Raw genomic sequence first — 16,677 nt, 5'->3', positions numbered from 1 at the left:
GTAGACACCACTCTGGAGCCATATATCTGGTGGCTAGTCTCAGCTGGATGCTGGAACGTCTGCATGTGTCATTCAGTTGTCATGCCCCCCAACTCAACCCAGTTCCCATCTCCCACATGGTCTCCCATTACTATGAAGCTAAAATATGGGAAGTCTGGTGGTTGTTAGATGGTACAGAACTTGTTGAAATTGGTGAAAAATGTGAATATTTCTTTATATCTGCAAGGAACAGGCCCTCTGTGTTATATGAGTGTTCAGTGTATTATGTTGAGTGTTCTCAAGAAGGGTGACTGGACCCAATACATTAACTCTGCCTTCTGTCCACAGATGCTGCCAGACCTGCTGAGTTTCTCCAGGAATTTTTGTTTTTGTTGAACAGTTCATGGTCAAAAAATCCATTGAACTAACTCAATATCCATGTGTGTGTATATATATGGCTGACCAGTGGCATAGACAAATCGAGATTCATAGTGCTTCCTTTGCTATGTTTGTTTAAATTTAGAGAGAAGAGAGGACATACATGGTGAGCAGCCTGCCTCCTGACACACCAAACTCCAAATACTCCATTTGCTCCATGGTCACACAGGCAGTCAGGTACTTTATGCAAATTACCTTTGGTCCGTTTCATTTGTGCCAATATTTGCTTGTCTGGTTGCATTAAATAGTGAACACTAAATTGCCGTTGAGAAGAGTAGCTAGTTGTGTTTGTAGGTAATTGTGGGTTGAAGATAGAGTGTACTTCTGGTGAAGTTAGAATAATTGTTTCCACATTGTAATTCAACATGTCTTAATTGAATTAGCTTTATTGTCACATGTACTCACATGAGTACAGTGAAAAGTTTAAAAGTTTGCCACTTACGGTGCCGTCTTAGGCACAAAGCTACCTAGGTACAGATTCTTGAGTAGCACTCCACCTTGAGTCAGGACCTGAGCACATAATCCAGTTGGCAAATTCACTGCAGCACTGAGGAAATGCTGCACTGTTGGAAAAGCTACCTTTCAGATGAGGTGTTCAATTAAGACCTGCCTCAGTTGGATGTTTAAAAAAAAAAAAAATCCCAGCCATGCTATTCAAAGAAGAGTGGGAGAGTTGTCCATACTGGCATGGACAACATTTATCCCCCAACCAACATCACTAAAAGGGGATTTTATTAACTGTGGATTTTTAAACTATTCACTTTATATAACCTCGTGCACACTGAACCTTTCCCATGGTTTTGATATGTTGTCTTCAATGTTGTACAAACACTCTTGTTTATATAAATTGTGCATTCAGTGTTAGGAATTGGGTTTTCCCTGGGCAATGGTGGTGCTGATGTTACTGGAATTCATTACTGTGTATGCGTTTGTAGTTCATTATTTCCTCTTCTCTATACTTATGAATGTCTGAGTCCATGTTTTGCAGAATTCGGCAGTGCTGTAATCTGTCTCTGAAAGTGCCCAGTATGTGCTGCTGGAAAACGGTGAGTGTCTTTACTACTGGGCGTGTGGACTTGTGCTGAACTTGTCTATGGGTTGTACTGGAACTCCCTTATATTTAAAGGGATGGCATATCAGGATTGTCGGGTATTATCAGTGAAGCTCCAAACAATGGGCTGTACCTCAAACTATATGTTAAATTGAGTGGATCTTGTATTGAAACCACTAAGAGGTGTCTTGTAGCCTTGCCAATGGGTATCTTACAGTCTGCTATAAATTCTAAGATGTGATTGTTAATCTGATCTTTAAAGATTAAAAATTATTCCAGGTGAAAAATTGAAATGCAGACAGTTGCAAATTGAAGTGTTTGATCATAAGGTAACTGTAAATTTCTGCCTTGTGTTCAGTAACGACTTTGGTCATGTAAACATTCTTTTGCATCTATAGTAATCGCATTCATGTTTGGCCTGAAGTGTGGCGGACTGACAATGGATGCAAGTAATAAAGGAATACTTTTTTAATAGAAGTTACCTCCCTTCATTTCCATTACTATCGTTGGTTGTCGGTTTACCTAATCTGTCTCACTATATTAATTTTATATTCTTTATTCCCCTTCCATTAATTCCCCCACTTCCCTGAGGTACAGTTCCCCATGAGCACATCACTTTCAGATACATTGGCTTTATGTTGAGCGACATGGACAGTGGAGAATTACATTAACTGTACATGTTCTACGTAACCTTTGCCCAACCAATCCTTGCTGGCATTTACACTATCCATGAGTCTTCTCTTACTCCACCTCCTCATTTCAGCCTTTCAACCAAGCTCTCTATTCCCTTTTTTCTCATGGACTTCCTGTTTTCAAAAGAAAACCTACAAGCAATTTACCACAACTACTTCCAAGAGTGGCAAGTTTCACATTCTAACCACTGGGCAGATTAGTTTCTCTTTATTTCTTGATCAGATTTCTTAATAACAATCTTGCCGTTAGGGCAAGTTTTGGATTCCTCCACAAGTTTATCTGCGTCTTCCCGTTCTTATTTTAAGACCTCCTGTCAGGTCACCTTCGAGTTTTCTCTTTTCCAAAGCAGATAAACCTTTAGCTGCTTAAACCTTCTGGAAAAAATACTCTCACTTCTGGTAAGACAATTGTAGATCATTTTGTGCCAATGATTGTGAAAGCGAGAGCATCTCCCAGGATAGAATAATAAAGATGGACTGAATGGCTGCACTTAATTCGTGTCATGGTGCACTTTTGGTACTTACGTTTTTAAACAAAATTAGTTTAAGACTGTTCATTCAATAAATTCTTTATTCATTAGCCTTTTATGCCTAAGGTTTCAATGTAGATGCAACAGGATTCACGAAGGAACCAGATTTGCTCCGTGAACTAACTGCTTTGGCTTGTTCTCTTCTGTGTGAAGGAGCTGTCCCAACCAGGAAGTTTTAGCCAGCTCCCGTCTCTTCTGGACGAGCAGGAAGTTCGGAATGTTGGACGATTTTCAGCGTTTTCTAATGGGCAAGTTCACATCAGTTTCTGTGATGGTGTAAGACTGAATACATCCTGGAACTTTGGATCTTGGCACGGAGAAGAGACGAAGACTCTATCGCAGGTCAGTCCGTCATTATGTGGCAGGATATTGTAGAATTCTTTGCAGCAAGATAAGTAGGTAAGCAAAACAACACTTGTATTATCTAGCCATGTGTGATATTTGTAGCTGTTTTGTAAGTGTGGCCACCTGTAATTAAGAACACGGAAATAGTCAAGGTCATAAAGGCCACTTCGTCCATTGTGTTTACTGTTCTAGTACTCCAAATTGCATTGCACAATTCTCAAGTCTTTTAATCCAGCACCTTATATTGTCACCTTTTCCACATGTTTGGTAGCCTTTGAACTCATGACATTTAATAGAGTTTGTCATTATCTATACCATTCCATACTTCAGACATCTTGCGTCATATGTTGTAACCTTTTTTCTCCAGACTATGGATGCTCCACTTTCCATCATTTTTCACTTGGACTAATTCCTATTGCCCCTCTCTCCAGTAACTATCAAATAGACTAAAATGAAAACTCAAGTCTGCATATTCTGTTTTACTTATTGCCATTCACCTTCTGGTTGTTAACCTCCACGTTGTCGAGAAAATCTGATAATCAACTCCAATTTCCTGTCTTTTCCCTGTAAACCTCAGTGCCCTTACTGAACAAAAATCTGCCGATCTCAGCGTAGCATATACTTAATTACCCAATAATGAAAACTTTTGCGGTCAAGAATTCCACGGATTCACTACCCTTGAAGATCTCAGTCCTCATCATCTTTCTTAAATGATGACTTCTTACTTTGAGATAATGCCTTACGGTTCAGAGTCCCCCACAAGGGAAAACTTACTTTGCTTTACTTGTTAATTTTTTGAATGCATGTAGAAACTCTTGCTATCCATTTTCAAGTACCTAGCCAGCTTTCTCTCATATTCCAGTTTTTTCCTCCTGACTAACCTTTTTGTCATTCTCTGCTGTTCTTTATATTCTGACCAACCACTTATCTTAATGCAGTTATATGCTTTTACTTCGAGTCTGAGCTTTCCTAACTACTTTAGTTAATCACAGCGGTCCTCCTTTTAGAACTTTTTCTTTGTTGTTGGAATACGCTTATTCTGAGTATTGTGAAACATCTCTTTAATGTCTGCCATAGTGTTTTTATTAATCTATCCCTATAGTTTGCCAGCTCACTTCAGTTTTTATTACCACATAGTTGCCCTTATTTGGGTTTAAAACACTAGTCTCAGATCCACTCTTCTCCTTTTCAGCTGGATGTTGAATCAGACTGTTGATCAAGCCCCACTGCTCCCAGAAGTGTTACAAAAATTAAAGATTTAATCAAGGCCCTCAATTTTCCTGTCTGATGAACTCGGGTTAACAGACAAAACTGACCAGGTTTCTGTATTTGACAAGAAACTACTTCTTTTCATTACAAATAAATAGATTCTAACCATTGGGGAAACAAAATATGAATGAATAACTTTTTAACTTAAACCCTATCCCTTCTTAAACCCCCCCCCCCCCCCCCCCCAAACATGCACATGTGCACACACACACCCTCCTACGTTCCACTCTATCCGTACCATTCAAAATCTTTTAAACTTCTATCAGACCACCCCTCAACTTCCTGCGTTCCAGTGACAACAAACCCAGTCTAGCCAATCTTTCTTCATTGCTAAAATCCCCCCTACCAGGCAACATCCTGGTAAACCTTTTCTGTACCCTCTCCAAAGCGTCCACATCCTTCTGGTAGTGTGGTGACCAGACCTGTATGCTATGTTCCAAGTGTGGCCTGACTAAAGTTCTGTAAAGCTGCAGCATAACGTGTCTATCCTTATACCCAATGCCCCTTTCAATGAAGGCAAGCATGCCTTAAGCCTTTTTTTATTACTTTATCTACCCATGCTGCCAGCTTCAGTGATCTGGGTACCTGCACACCCAGATCCCTCTGCATATCAGTACTCCTAAGGATTCTGCCATACACTGTATAATTTCTGCCTGTACTTGACCTTCCAAAATGCATCACCTCACATTTGTCCAGATTAAACTCCATTTGCCATTTTTCTGCCCATGCCTCCAACTGATCTATATATCCTGCTGTATCCTCTGACAATCCTCCTTGTCTGCAAACTTAGTAATTAGACCAGCTTTGTTTTCCCCCAAATGTAGATCACAAAAAGCAAAGGTCCCAGCACTAATCCCTGTGGAACATCACTAGTCACAAGCCTCCATTCTGAAAAGCATCCTTCCACTGCTGTCCTCCGTCTCCTATGACTAAACCAGCTCTGTATCCATCCTGCCAGCTCACCTTGATACTATGTGACTTGATCTTTTGTACCAGTCTGCCATGACGGGCCTTGTCAAAGGCCCTACTGAAGTCCATGTGGACAACATCAACCACTTTTCCTTCTTCAATCTTCTTTGTCACCTCCTCAAAAAACTTGCTCAACTTAGTGAGGCTTGACCTCTCCCGCACAAAACCATGCTGTCTATCACGAATAAGTTCATTTGCTTCTAAATGCACATAGATGTTGATCATAGAACCCCTACAGTGGGGAAACAGGCCCTTTGGCCCAGCAAGTCCACACACAACCTCAGAGCATCCCACCCACATCCATCCTGCATAACCCACCTAATCTACACATCCCTGAACACTATGTGCAATTTAGCATGGCCAATCCACCTAACCTGCACATTTTTGGACTGTAGGAGGAAGGAAACCAGAACACCTAGAGGAAACCCACGCAGACACAGGGAGAATATGCAAACTCCGCACAGACAGTCGCCCAAGGGTGGAATCGAACCCGGGTCCCTGGTGCTGTGAAGTGAAGAAAAAATATTATGGAACACCGTTGAATATCACTGGTTCACAGGATTCAGTGAAGTGATGTTTTGCTTCTTCTGGGTCCTTGTGGTCTCTGATCTTTCTTTCCAAGTTGTTTTCAGTTTCTCACTGCAGACACAATTTTTGGCACACTAATTGTTCACTCTCTCAGTCACTGGTTAGAGGCAGCAGCCTAAAGGCAAATGGTGAGTGTGAATTGCTAGCTTTCTTCTAATTTTCTGTTGCTGCTCTGCAATGAGGCACAGCGATCCTGTCGCCTCCTGTTCACACAGGCTGTACCCCTGCCCAAGGGCTATTCAGAGAATTGTTGTCCTGATGCTGACTCCTGACCCACATAAATGTCCTAATTGGAAAAGCCAATCAACAGTCTGTCTCTGGCAAAACTGATGAGTCTCCAGCATCTTCTCCCACTGCTTGAACATGGCAACACCCTACAATCCGTTATTATACACACACATTGTACAATAACAATGTATTCCAATAATTTGGTTTAAAGCTGCAATATCTCCTTCCGCCGTCCTTGGTTTAAAGCATAATCATTTTCTGATTTTGTATGTGTAAATTTATATTAAAAGTGAAGTAAAAATTAATTGATGCATGAGTGCAGTACAGGATATGTAGCAGTATAAATAGAAACACTTTTGGCAAATACAGACCATTCATTGGAAAAAGAGATTGTAAGAACTGCTGATGCTGGAGTCAGAGGTAACACAGTGTGGAGCTGGAGGAACACAGCAGGCCAGGCAGCATCAGAGGAGTAGGAAAGTTGATGTTTCGGGCTGGGACCCTTCTTCAGATAATCCGAAGAAGAATCCCGATCCGAAACGTCAACTTTCCTACTCCTCTGATGCTGTCTGGCCTGCTGTGTTATCTCATTCATTGGAATAATGCTGTTTTTCATATTCACAGCCCTCCGTTTTATTTCTCTTTCAGTCACAGAAACCTGTGCTCTCTCCTGTGGTACTCAATGAAACACAAACAGACCTGATGCTTGGTTGGTGTCAGTTACTGTTCCCAGATGGATCCTCCCAGTTGGTGCCAATGTATTCTGCTGGAAGATATCAGGGGTAAGAGCTAGTCTGTTGGTACGTTCTATTTATGGCTTTGGATGCATTTCACTTCTTTTGCTGGTGCTCGCTCTCCCTCTCTCACCTTGCTGTTTTGTGTGGTGTGTCTCCCATCCTTTTTTGCTGTCTTTCTCATTTGCTCCTGCCGTTGCTGTCGTCTTTGCTCAGTCTTATTCAAAGAGGTAATCCCCTAATCTGGTCCTTCAGCAGTTGTCTTAAATCTGTGCCTGGACTTGCTGCGTCCCCTTTCAGTGGAAACAACTTTGTTTCTGTTTACTCAACAAAAACGCTTCAGGATTTTGAACACTGTTAAGTCTGGCCTAAACCACCTCTGTTGTAAGGAAAACAAACCCAATCTCTCCATAGAACTGATGTCATTCATCTCTGGTATCACTTCACTTCGGTGAACCAGTTGGTAGGTAGTGCACTAAGCAGCATGTGGTGCTGGGTGATCAGGATTGTGTGGATTCAGAGCTTTGACACCCCCATCCCATACTGAATCACAGGATAATTTAAAGTACTGAAGGAGGCCATTCAGTGCATTCTGTCTACATTGGTTGTTTGAATGAGCCTTATCAATTGGTGCCATTGTTCTGCCTTTCTATTATCATCTATGCCCTCTCGATTGCCTCTATTTGAATTGGTCTTCACACTTGCAGGCAGTGCATTCCAGACTCAAACCACTTGTGTGAAATTTTTTTTTCTCATGTCACATTTGTTTCTTTTGCAAATGACTTTAAATCTGTGCCCTGGTTAGGTATACCACTGCAGCGATGGACTGGTGTCGGTGGGTGAGTAAAGGCGGCAGGGAGAAAGCTTCAGCAGACCATCCCAATCCCCAGGTTAATGCACAAGATGAGAACAGGTGAGAGAGTTTGTTCTGTTCTGGTCTTCAAGTGGAAGTTTATTAGTCTCTATTTAAAAGGTTTTACTAAATTACTTCCTGACCAGCTGGTTAACAGTAACCTGAAACCAGTCAGAGTGCTGAGTCTCTAAACAGGTTCCTGACAAATGCACACAACTGGACTCTGTGTGTACTTAAACCAGAGTACTCTCTGTATAGAGAGTCAGCCCATCCACCCATATCCAGCACAGCCTGCAAAATAGTCACCCTCCCTCCTTAAGTACCTCAATCCAGATATTGCAGCCCCCAGCCTGCCCCAATGGTATTGTCTCCATCACCCTACCTGTCCATGCCATTGCTTTTGTGGACAATTGCCTGACCAGAGCTTCTCTTGTTTCAAGACTTAGCTTTCATTCTTTCCAATCCCAGAACCACTGGCTCAGTGTATTGCTTCACTTATGCTCTTCAGGGAAGGGGACCTGCCACCCCTTACCAACAGTAGATTAAATCAGCTAATGTGGCACACTCCTGGGATTGAACTCAGGATATTCCTAATCTATGTGGCCCATAGACTTTACTTCAGAAGCTGGCCTTCCAGGCCAGCAAGTCTATGCTAGTGTTTATGCTCTACATTCATCCCACATCTCCCACATTCTGTACCTACCAACTCGTAAATGCATTATTAGTCTAATGTGAATGTAATGAGTGAGTTGATTTTAGACAGCTGCAGGATGTTTTGATTCCCTTCTAAGTCTCTCACTGCAGAGGTAAATAGTGGGATTCCTGTTTAGAATGCAAGGTGGGTGGTTCCAGGAACAGAGCTTCCCCCTGGTGGAGGGCAGCAAGGTGCCACCACTTGCCTGGCATCTTGATGCGGCATCCGGTGAGGGAAGCTCAGGGCCAAGGTTGCTCACAAACTAATATCCTTCTAAAATTGGGCAGCACAGTGGCTCAGTGGTTAGCATGCTACCTCAGCGCCAGGGACCCGGGTTCGATTCCAGCCCTGGGCAACTGTCTGTGTGGAGTTTGCACATTTCTGCCGGGTGTTCCAGTTTCCTCCCATGTTCCAAAGATGTGCAGGTTAGCTGGATTGGCCATGCTAAATTGCACATAGTGTCTACGGCAGGAAATACAGGGATAGGGTAAGCAGTGGGTCTGTGTAGGGTGCTCTTCGTAGAGTCGGTGTGGACTCGATGGGCTGAATGGTCTGCTTCCACACTGTAGGGATTCTGTGTTTCTATGACTACTTACAGCTTTGAGGAGGGTGTGATCTCTCTCTCTGATCATTCCCAGGCTACGTTAACATTCAGAGTGCACCCCATAGTGAAAGACCTTTCCTGAGTAAAACACTTCACACTTTTTCTGTCTTTTTCAGATCTATCATTGCAGACCTTCAAAAAATACAAAGGTTTAATTGTATCCTTTTTGAGACCATTAACACAATGGTGTATCTGGGTCAGAAATGGAAAAGTTTAAGCTTGTAGGGTCTTGCTTGTTTGCTCTTCCTTTCTTGCAGCAGTGACTACAGTTCAGAGGCATCTGATTAGATGTAGTGCTTTGGGATGTCTTGGGCATTTGAGTGGCTTACAAAAGCAAGACATGGACAACATTCAGGCATGTGCTGATAAGTGGTAAGTACCATTTGCACCACACAGGTGCCAGCAGTGACCATTAGAACAAGAGGAGGTCTAACCATTGCCCCTGACATTCAGTGGCATCACCATCACTGAATCACCCACAATCAATATCCTTAGGATTATCCTTGACCAGAAGCTTAAATGTAAAAGCCATTTTAAAAACTCTGGGCACAAGTGAATAACTCACCACCTGACTCCTCAAAGCCAGTCCACAGGAACAATGATATGGGTGTGCTGGAATACGTTCCACTTGCCTGGAAGATTTGACCTCTAGCACCTGGGCATGCCAAGCGTAGCATCAGGCAACCTAAAAATGAAGTGTCAACCTAGTGAAGCTACAAAAAAGGATTACTTGTAAGCTTATCAACATGTATGTGACAAACTGAGCAATGTGATCCCACAACCAATGGATCAGATCTGAGCTCTGCAGTCCCCGCTACATCCAATCATGAATTGTTGTGGATTAGACAACTAATTGGAGAAGGAGGCCCCACGAATATCCCCCTCTCCTTTGATAGGTGGATTCCAGTGCATCAGTGCAAAAGACAAGGCTGGAAGCATTTCCAATAATATTCTGCCACAACTTCCTAGTGGATGATCTATCTCCGCCTCCTCCTTACATCCCCAGCATCACAGATGTAAGTCTTCAGCCAATTTGCTTCACTCCACGCGAATCATAAAATGGTTGATGATATTGTTTACTGAAAAGGCCATGGCCCTGACAACATAATGGCCTATGAAGACTTGTGCTCCAGAACTTGCCACACCCTTAACAAAATTGTTCCAATGCAGCTACAACACTGGCATCTATACAATAAAGTGGAAAATTGCCAAAAGCAGGACAAATCCAACCAAGCCAATTACTGCCTCGTCAGTCTACTGTTAATAATCAGCAAAGTGATAGAATGGGTCGTTGACAGTGCTGTCAAGTAGCACTTGTCTAGCAATAACTTGGTCACTGGCACTCAATTTGGGTTCAACCAGTGTTACTTCATTCCTGAACTAATTGCATACAAGCATTTGACCAAGCCTGGCATGAATAAGCCCTAGCAAAACTGGAGTCAATGGAAATCGAAGGGAAGGGGCTTTCCACTAGGTATGACTAACTAGCACAAAAAAAGATAGTTACAGTTGTTGGAGGTCGATCATCTCCATCCCAGGCCATCACTTCAAGAGTTCCTTGCGGCAATGTTCTAGGCCCATTCATCTTGAGCTGATTCATCATAAGGTCAGAAGTGGGGTTGTACAATCATCGTTGAACAATGTTCAACACTATTCATGACTCCTCAGATATTAAAGCAGTCATGTCCATATGCAGCAGGACGTGGACAATATCCAAGCCTGGGCTTACAAGTGGTAAATAATAAAATATAGAAAGGAACACTTTCTGAATATCATTGATGACTTTGGAAACATAGAAAAAGGACCATTGAGCCTTCTCCATAATTCAATAGAATGGTGACTGAATTTATACTCTAGTTTTTTCCCCATACCCCTTTGATGCCTTTAGCTTCTACAAATCTATCTTATTCTTTCTTGAATATATTCGGTAACTTATTCTACACAGTCTTTTGCAATGGAGTATTCCAAAAGTTCACCATGCTTTGAGTGAAGACATTTTCTCTTCATCTCAATCCTAAGTTACGTACACCATATCATAGGACCATGATTCCTTCATTCTGGTCCTATGAACATCGTACAGGAAACATCACCTCTGCAAATAGTCCGTCCAGTCCTGTCAGAATTTTTATACATTTCAGTGAGACCCCCCTCTCATTCGCTGAATGTCGATGAATACAGACCCAGTTGATGCAGTCTCTCCTACCTTGTCAGGAATCAGAATGGTGAACCTTCATTGCAGTCCCTCTATCATAAGTATTTTCTTGGGTAAGGAGACTAAAATTGGATACGTTTCTCCCAAGTCCCCTGTACAGCTGCCATGAGACTTTCTTGCTCCTGAAGGCCAACATGCCAATTGTCTTCCTAATTGCTAATGACACCTGCGTGCTTGTTTTCAGTGACCATATACAAGGAAACCCAAGTCTTTTCGTATGTCAATATTTCTCAATCTAGCAGTCTTTAAATAATTCTCTGCCGTTCAGTTTTTCCTGCTGCAGTGGACAACTTCAGACTTATCCACGTTATACTGCATCTGTTATGTATTTGCTCACTCACTCAACTTGTCTAAGTCACCCTGAAGCCTTTTTACAGCCTCTAAATTCTTACAATCCCACGTAGTTTTGTGTTGCCACTTTCTTCTGGTGTTACTCATAGAAGTGTCCTGGAGTTGGAGATTCCAGGATAATCCTGGAGGCTTTGCAACCCTAATTAATTTCATGGCTTAGCATTAGCTCTTTGCTTGTACATCTATGTTCACAATACCCAGGATCTCTCATTATTTTCTTGCTCATAAATTGATCAGCTTGCTCTCTCCCTAGTGATTTTTCTTTAATACAAATGCCTGTAGTTCTCCTGGAGAACTCCAATTGTCTGAAGCATGTGCCCCCATCGAACGCCAAGCCTCACCTTTGCCAACCCACAGAGACCACCAACCTCTGTCCTCAAGTAAGGGACCAGAATATAGAGACAGTGCTGAGAAAGACGGGTCAAGCTATCCAAGAGATTGAGATGCTGCTGGAGGCAAACAAGAAGGATGGAAATGAAACAAGGAAGAAGCATTCAGCAGTCATGGGAGAGCAAAGAGATGCAATTGGAAGTCTTCCACTGATGCAGCAAGGACTGCGTCTCTGAGACTTATTGAGGTCTGTTGCTGTTTTATAATGGCGAGCACTCAGAACTACAATGCACTTTAGGACTGTGCGTCTTTAATGATATCCCACAGACTTGACTTCATGTTCTCTTAGTTTATTGTACACTTAAAAATGCAGAATACTAGGCAGTGATACCCTTGACCTGTAATTCAGAAGCTCCATAAGCAGGTCTCATAGTAACTTTGGGACTTTTCATTTGGTGCATGAACAAAATATAATGCAGATCCATTACAGGGAAAACTGGAAGTACAATTGGTGTTGGACCACAGATATCCAGCACTCTGTACTCTGGCAGTTAGGGAAGTACAGGCAGTATTAGCTCAGCCTCTGGGATCTGTCGACTGAATCAAATAGAATACAGTCCACACATTCACTGCTCACAGGTGATGTTCACTCCTCTTCCAATGAGATGTTGAATAGCAGCCCTGTCTATCTGTTTGACTTGCGCATTATGACCTTGAAAAGAACTTGCTGTATGCGAAAAGTTTTTTGTGCTGTGGAATTGGATACCATTTAAATGCAAATCATTCTTTTAATTGTTCTATCTTAGAGAACATGTGCAATTTGGACTGTAGTTGTACGTGAATCATAGCTACTGAACTTGTTTTTCTTCATCTTAGTCATTGATAAATGTTCAAATTAGATTTTTGTGCAGTTATTTGTGACTTTAACTGTATTCATTTAATAGTCAATAAAATGTATAGACTGTTTGTTTTAAATCCTCTTGTTGTATTGCTGAAATGCAGAATGCTGCTGGATTCCTTGTTTTGTGTCCAATAGGATATATAGCTAGTATCCAAACATGGTGGGAAAAGGTTTTGAATCTTCACTGGGTACTGAATGATTTCTGAAGTATAATCCTTTTCACTGCGATGTGTCAAACTGACTGTTGTATGTCATTTAAAGCAATGAAACAGACCAGCAGCTCTCTGCTGATGTTTGTACTCTACCTGCTACTGCATCTCACCTTATCAACATTCTGTCTCATTTACTATTCTAGCTTCTCTTTGAAATGGATCCAGGCTATTGGTTACAATCATGGTAGAGTTTCCTATTCAAACAACTGTCTGGGTAAAAACAATTTAAGTTGTTATGATTGAAATTAACTTTTCGCAGTTTATAGCCAATAGAAAATATAACTTCACTGTAGGAGAAATCGAAACTAGTAGCCATAAATATAAGGTAGTCTCCAATAAATCCTATCGGGAATTTAGTAGAAACTTCTTGATTGTAACTTTTATTTAGTACTTTTAAAGTAGTCAAATTCCACTGTGTGTAAATTGTTTTGCATTTAGGACTGTTGCCACGATTTCTTGACAGGTTTTGAGTGGTGTCTGTCTGTGTCTGTGTGTTCATGTTCATTTTAAGCAGAAGTGAACATTTTTAAAATTTAAAAAATCCCTTTCATGGGAATTGGACATTGCAGACGAGGCCAGCATTTGTTGTCCGATCTTGATGAAGGTAGCGGTGAGCTGTTGCTTGAACCACTGCAGTCCATGAGGTGAGGTACATCCACAGTGCTGCTAAGAAGGGACTCCCAGGATTTTGGCACAGTGACAGTGAAGGAAGGACAGTATTTTTTTTCTATTCATTTGTGGAATGTGGGCGTCGCTGGCTGGCCAGAATTTCTTGCCCATCCCTAGTTGCCCTTTGAGAAAGTTGCGGTGAGCTAAGTCAAGATGGTATGTGACTTGGACGGTGACTTGCAGATGGTGGTATTCCCATGTATTTGCTGCCCTTGTCCTTCTCGGTGGTAGTGGTTATAGATTTGGAAAGTGCTGTTGAAGGAGACTTAGTGAGTTGTTGCTGCCCATCTTGTACATAGTATACATCTGCTGTCACTCACTGTCTATGTTGGAGGGAGTGAATATTTAAGTTGATGGGTGGGTTCCACTCAAGCTCATTGCTTTGTCCTAGACTTGATGAAGTACAGCACAGGAACTGGCCCTTCAGCCCACCAAAACTGCATCGATACATGATGCCTGTCTAAACTAAAAACCTTTAGCCTCCACGCTGTCCATATTCCTCTATTCCTTGCCTATTTGTGTATCTGTCAAGATGCCTTTTAAACGTTGCTATTGTATCTGCCTCCATCACTTCCTCTGGCAGAGCATTCTAGGCACTTACCACCCTCTTGTGTTTTAAAATAAAACTTGTCTTTCACATCTCCTTTTAAATTTTAACCCCCTTTCACCTTAAACATATGTCCCCTAGTAATTGACATTTTTACCCTGGGAGAGATGACTCCGACTATCCATTCTATCTGTGCCTCTCATGACTTTGTAAACTTCTATCAGGTCCCCCATCATCCTTCAACATTCAAGTGAAAACAAAGCAAGTTTGTCCAATCTCTCCTCATAGCTAATACCCTCCAAGCCAGGCAACATCCTGGTAAACTGTTTCTGTGCCCTCTCCAAAGTCTCCACATACTTCTGGCAGTGTGGCAACCAGAACAGTATGCAATATTCCAAATGTTGCCTAAGTACAGCTTCACCATGACTTGGCAATTTTTATTTTCTATCCACTGAACGATGAAGGCTAGCATGCCATAATGCTTTCTTGACCACCTTATCCACTTTTGTTACCACTTTCAGGAAACTGGGGACCTGTCTGCCTAGATCCCTCTGTATGTTGCTGCTGCTGCTGAGGGTTCTGCCATTTACTGTATACTTCCCTCCTGCTTTAGATCTCCAAGAAATGCATCACCTCGCTTATGTCCAGATTAACTCCAACTGCCATTTCTCTGCCCAAATCACCAGCCTATCTACATCCTACTGAAGGCAATCCTCCTCACTGTCCACAGCTCCCCTAACCTTTTAAGCTGTCCAATAACATTCTAATCAGGCCACCTACATTCTCCTCCAAGTCATTATATTAAAAAAACAGTAGGCATCCCAGCACTGATCCCTGCAGACCACCTTTGATCATGGATCTCCAATCTGAAAAACATTCTTCCACTGCTGCTCTCTGTCTTCTATGACTAAGCCAGTTCTGTATCCACCTTAGAGCCCACCATGGATATCATGTGATTTCACTTTCTGTATCAGCCTGCCATGAGGGATCCTGTCAAAAGCCTCTCTGAAGTCCATAGGCACAACATCCAACATCCTGCCCTGAATCACCTTTGTCATTTTCTCCAAAGACTCAAGTTTGTGAGACACGATCTCCCCCACACAGCCATGCTGCTGATTTGCTAATAAGTCCATATTTTTCTAAATGTGAGTAAAATCCTAAGAATCTTTTCCAAATAATTTCCCTACCACTGATGTGTGTAATTTCCCGGATTATCCCTGCTGCCCACCTTAAACAAAGGAACAACACTGGCTATTCTGCAGTCCTCTGGGTCCTCTCCTGTGACTAAAGAGGATACAAAGATTTAATAGAAGGCCCTCGCAATTTCCTCATCTGCTTTCCTGAGCATTCTGGAATAGAGCCCATCAGGTCCTGGGGACTTGTCTACCTTAATGCTTTTCAAAACACCCAAAACCACCTCGTTTTTGACATGCCCTGGAATATCAACATACCCATCCCGAGATTCACCATCTACCATGTTTTTCTGCTTTGTGAACATTATTCATTAAGGACCTCAGCCACTTCCTCCAGGTCCATGCATTAATTTTCTCCTTTGTCCTCGAATGGACCTGCCCTTTCCCTAGTTATCCTTTTGGTTCTTCTATGCATAAAATGCCTTGACAATTTCCTTAATCCTGTTTGCCAAAGATATTTCATGGCCCCTTTTAGCCCTCTTCATTCCATGTTTGAGTTCTTTCCTATCTTTGTATGCTTCAAGGGCTCTGTCTGTCTTCAGTATCCTAAACCTTACATATGCCTCCTTTCTTCTTTTTGTTTAAGGAAACCGAGTTAAATAAGTAATCTTCCAGTTTCCAACCAAATCATTGGTTCATCAGAGGCTGCACTGAGGACATTACCAAGCACGTTTACGAAACGTCTGCAGAACAACAAACCAGCTCGGCGAGCCAACCAACCTCAACATCCACAACCCGAGCTACACATCTACTCTAAAACCTTACAAATCATTAATTTTCACACATCACCTTGGGCATGGAGGGCTGACTGGCGATTGGGAGTGCCATGAATGCACTCAATCCTGTGTGTTTCAGTCATAGACAAAATCTATTGATCTGAGCTGTCAGTCGGTTTGATATTTTGCCATTTACATCCAATGAAAAGGGTGGTAAGAATTTCCAATACACACAGGCAGTCGTTTTTATTTTCAATCACCCCCCCCACTCCCGAACAAGCTAACAAATTTTTCATTACTTACAATCCATGAAACATCATGAGCATCCTAGTTACCTTTGTTTTTTATTAAAAACTAGCCTGAAGACACTGCATGTTTAAAAACACACCATAAATCATATGTTTTTATTTTAGAAGCAAAAATGCTGGAGAGACTCCAGGAACAGCAAGGATCAGGCATCTGTAGAGAGAGGAAAAACAGAGTAACATTTTGAATTGTTTCAGAGATAGTAAGAACTGGAGAATCTGAGATAACAAGGTGTAGAGCTGGATGAACACAGCAGGCCAAGCAGC

General features: G+C 42.0%; 1 protein-coding gene across 1 annotated transcript in view; it reads left to right on the top strand.

The window, feature by feature from the left end:
• c3h5orf34 (chromosome 3 C5orf34 homolog) overlaps positions 1 to 12,842 on the top strand; it is a 40,497-nt gene extending 27,655 nt beyond the window's left edge. The window contains exons 7-13 of the mRNA XM_048618964.1: positions 503 to 594; positions 1,406 to 1,463; positions 2,844 to 3,032; positions 6,738 to 6,871; positions 7,629 to 7,736; positions 9,091 to 9,131; positions 11,820 to 12,842. Coding sequence (XP_048474921.1) covers positions 503 to 594; positions 1,406 to 1,463; positions 2,844 to 3,032; positions 6,738 to 6,871; positions 7,629 to 7,736; positions 9,091 to 9,131; positions 11,820 to 12,103 — 906 coding nt within the window. The 3' untranslated portion in view covers positions 12,104 to 12,842. The remainder of the gene's footprint in view (positions 1 to 502; positions 595 to 1,405; positions 1,464 to 2,843; positions 3,033 to 6,737; positions 6,872 to 7,628; positions 7,737 to 9,090; positions 9,132 to 11,819) is intronic.
• The last annotated feature ends 3,835 nt before the right edge of the window (positions 12,843 to 16,677 follow it).

The sequence above is a fragment of the Rhincodon typus genome, chromosome 3 (genome assembly GCF_021869965.1).
Source record: "Rhincodon typus isolate 14 chromosome 3, sRhiTyp1.1, whole genome shotgun sequence".
Lineage (NCBI taxonomy): Eukaryota > Metazoa > Chordata > Chondrichthyes > Orectolobiformes > Rhincodontidae > Rhincodon > Rhincodon typus.
The sequence above is the reverse complement of the archived record's forward strand: the minus strand, read 5'-3'. Positions and strand labels throughout refer to the sequence as shown.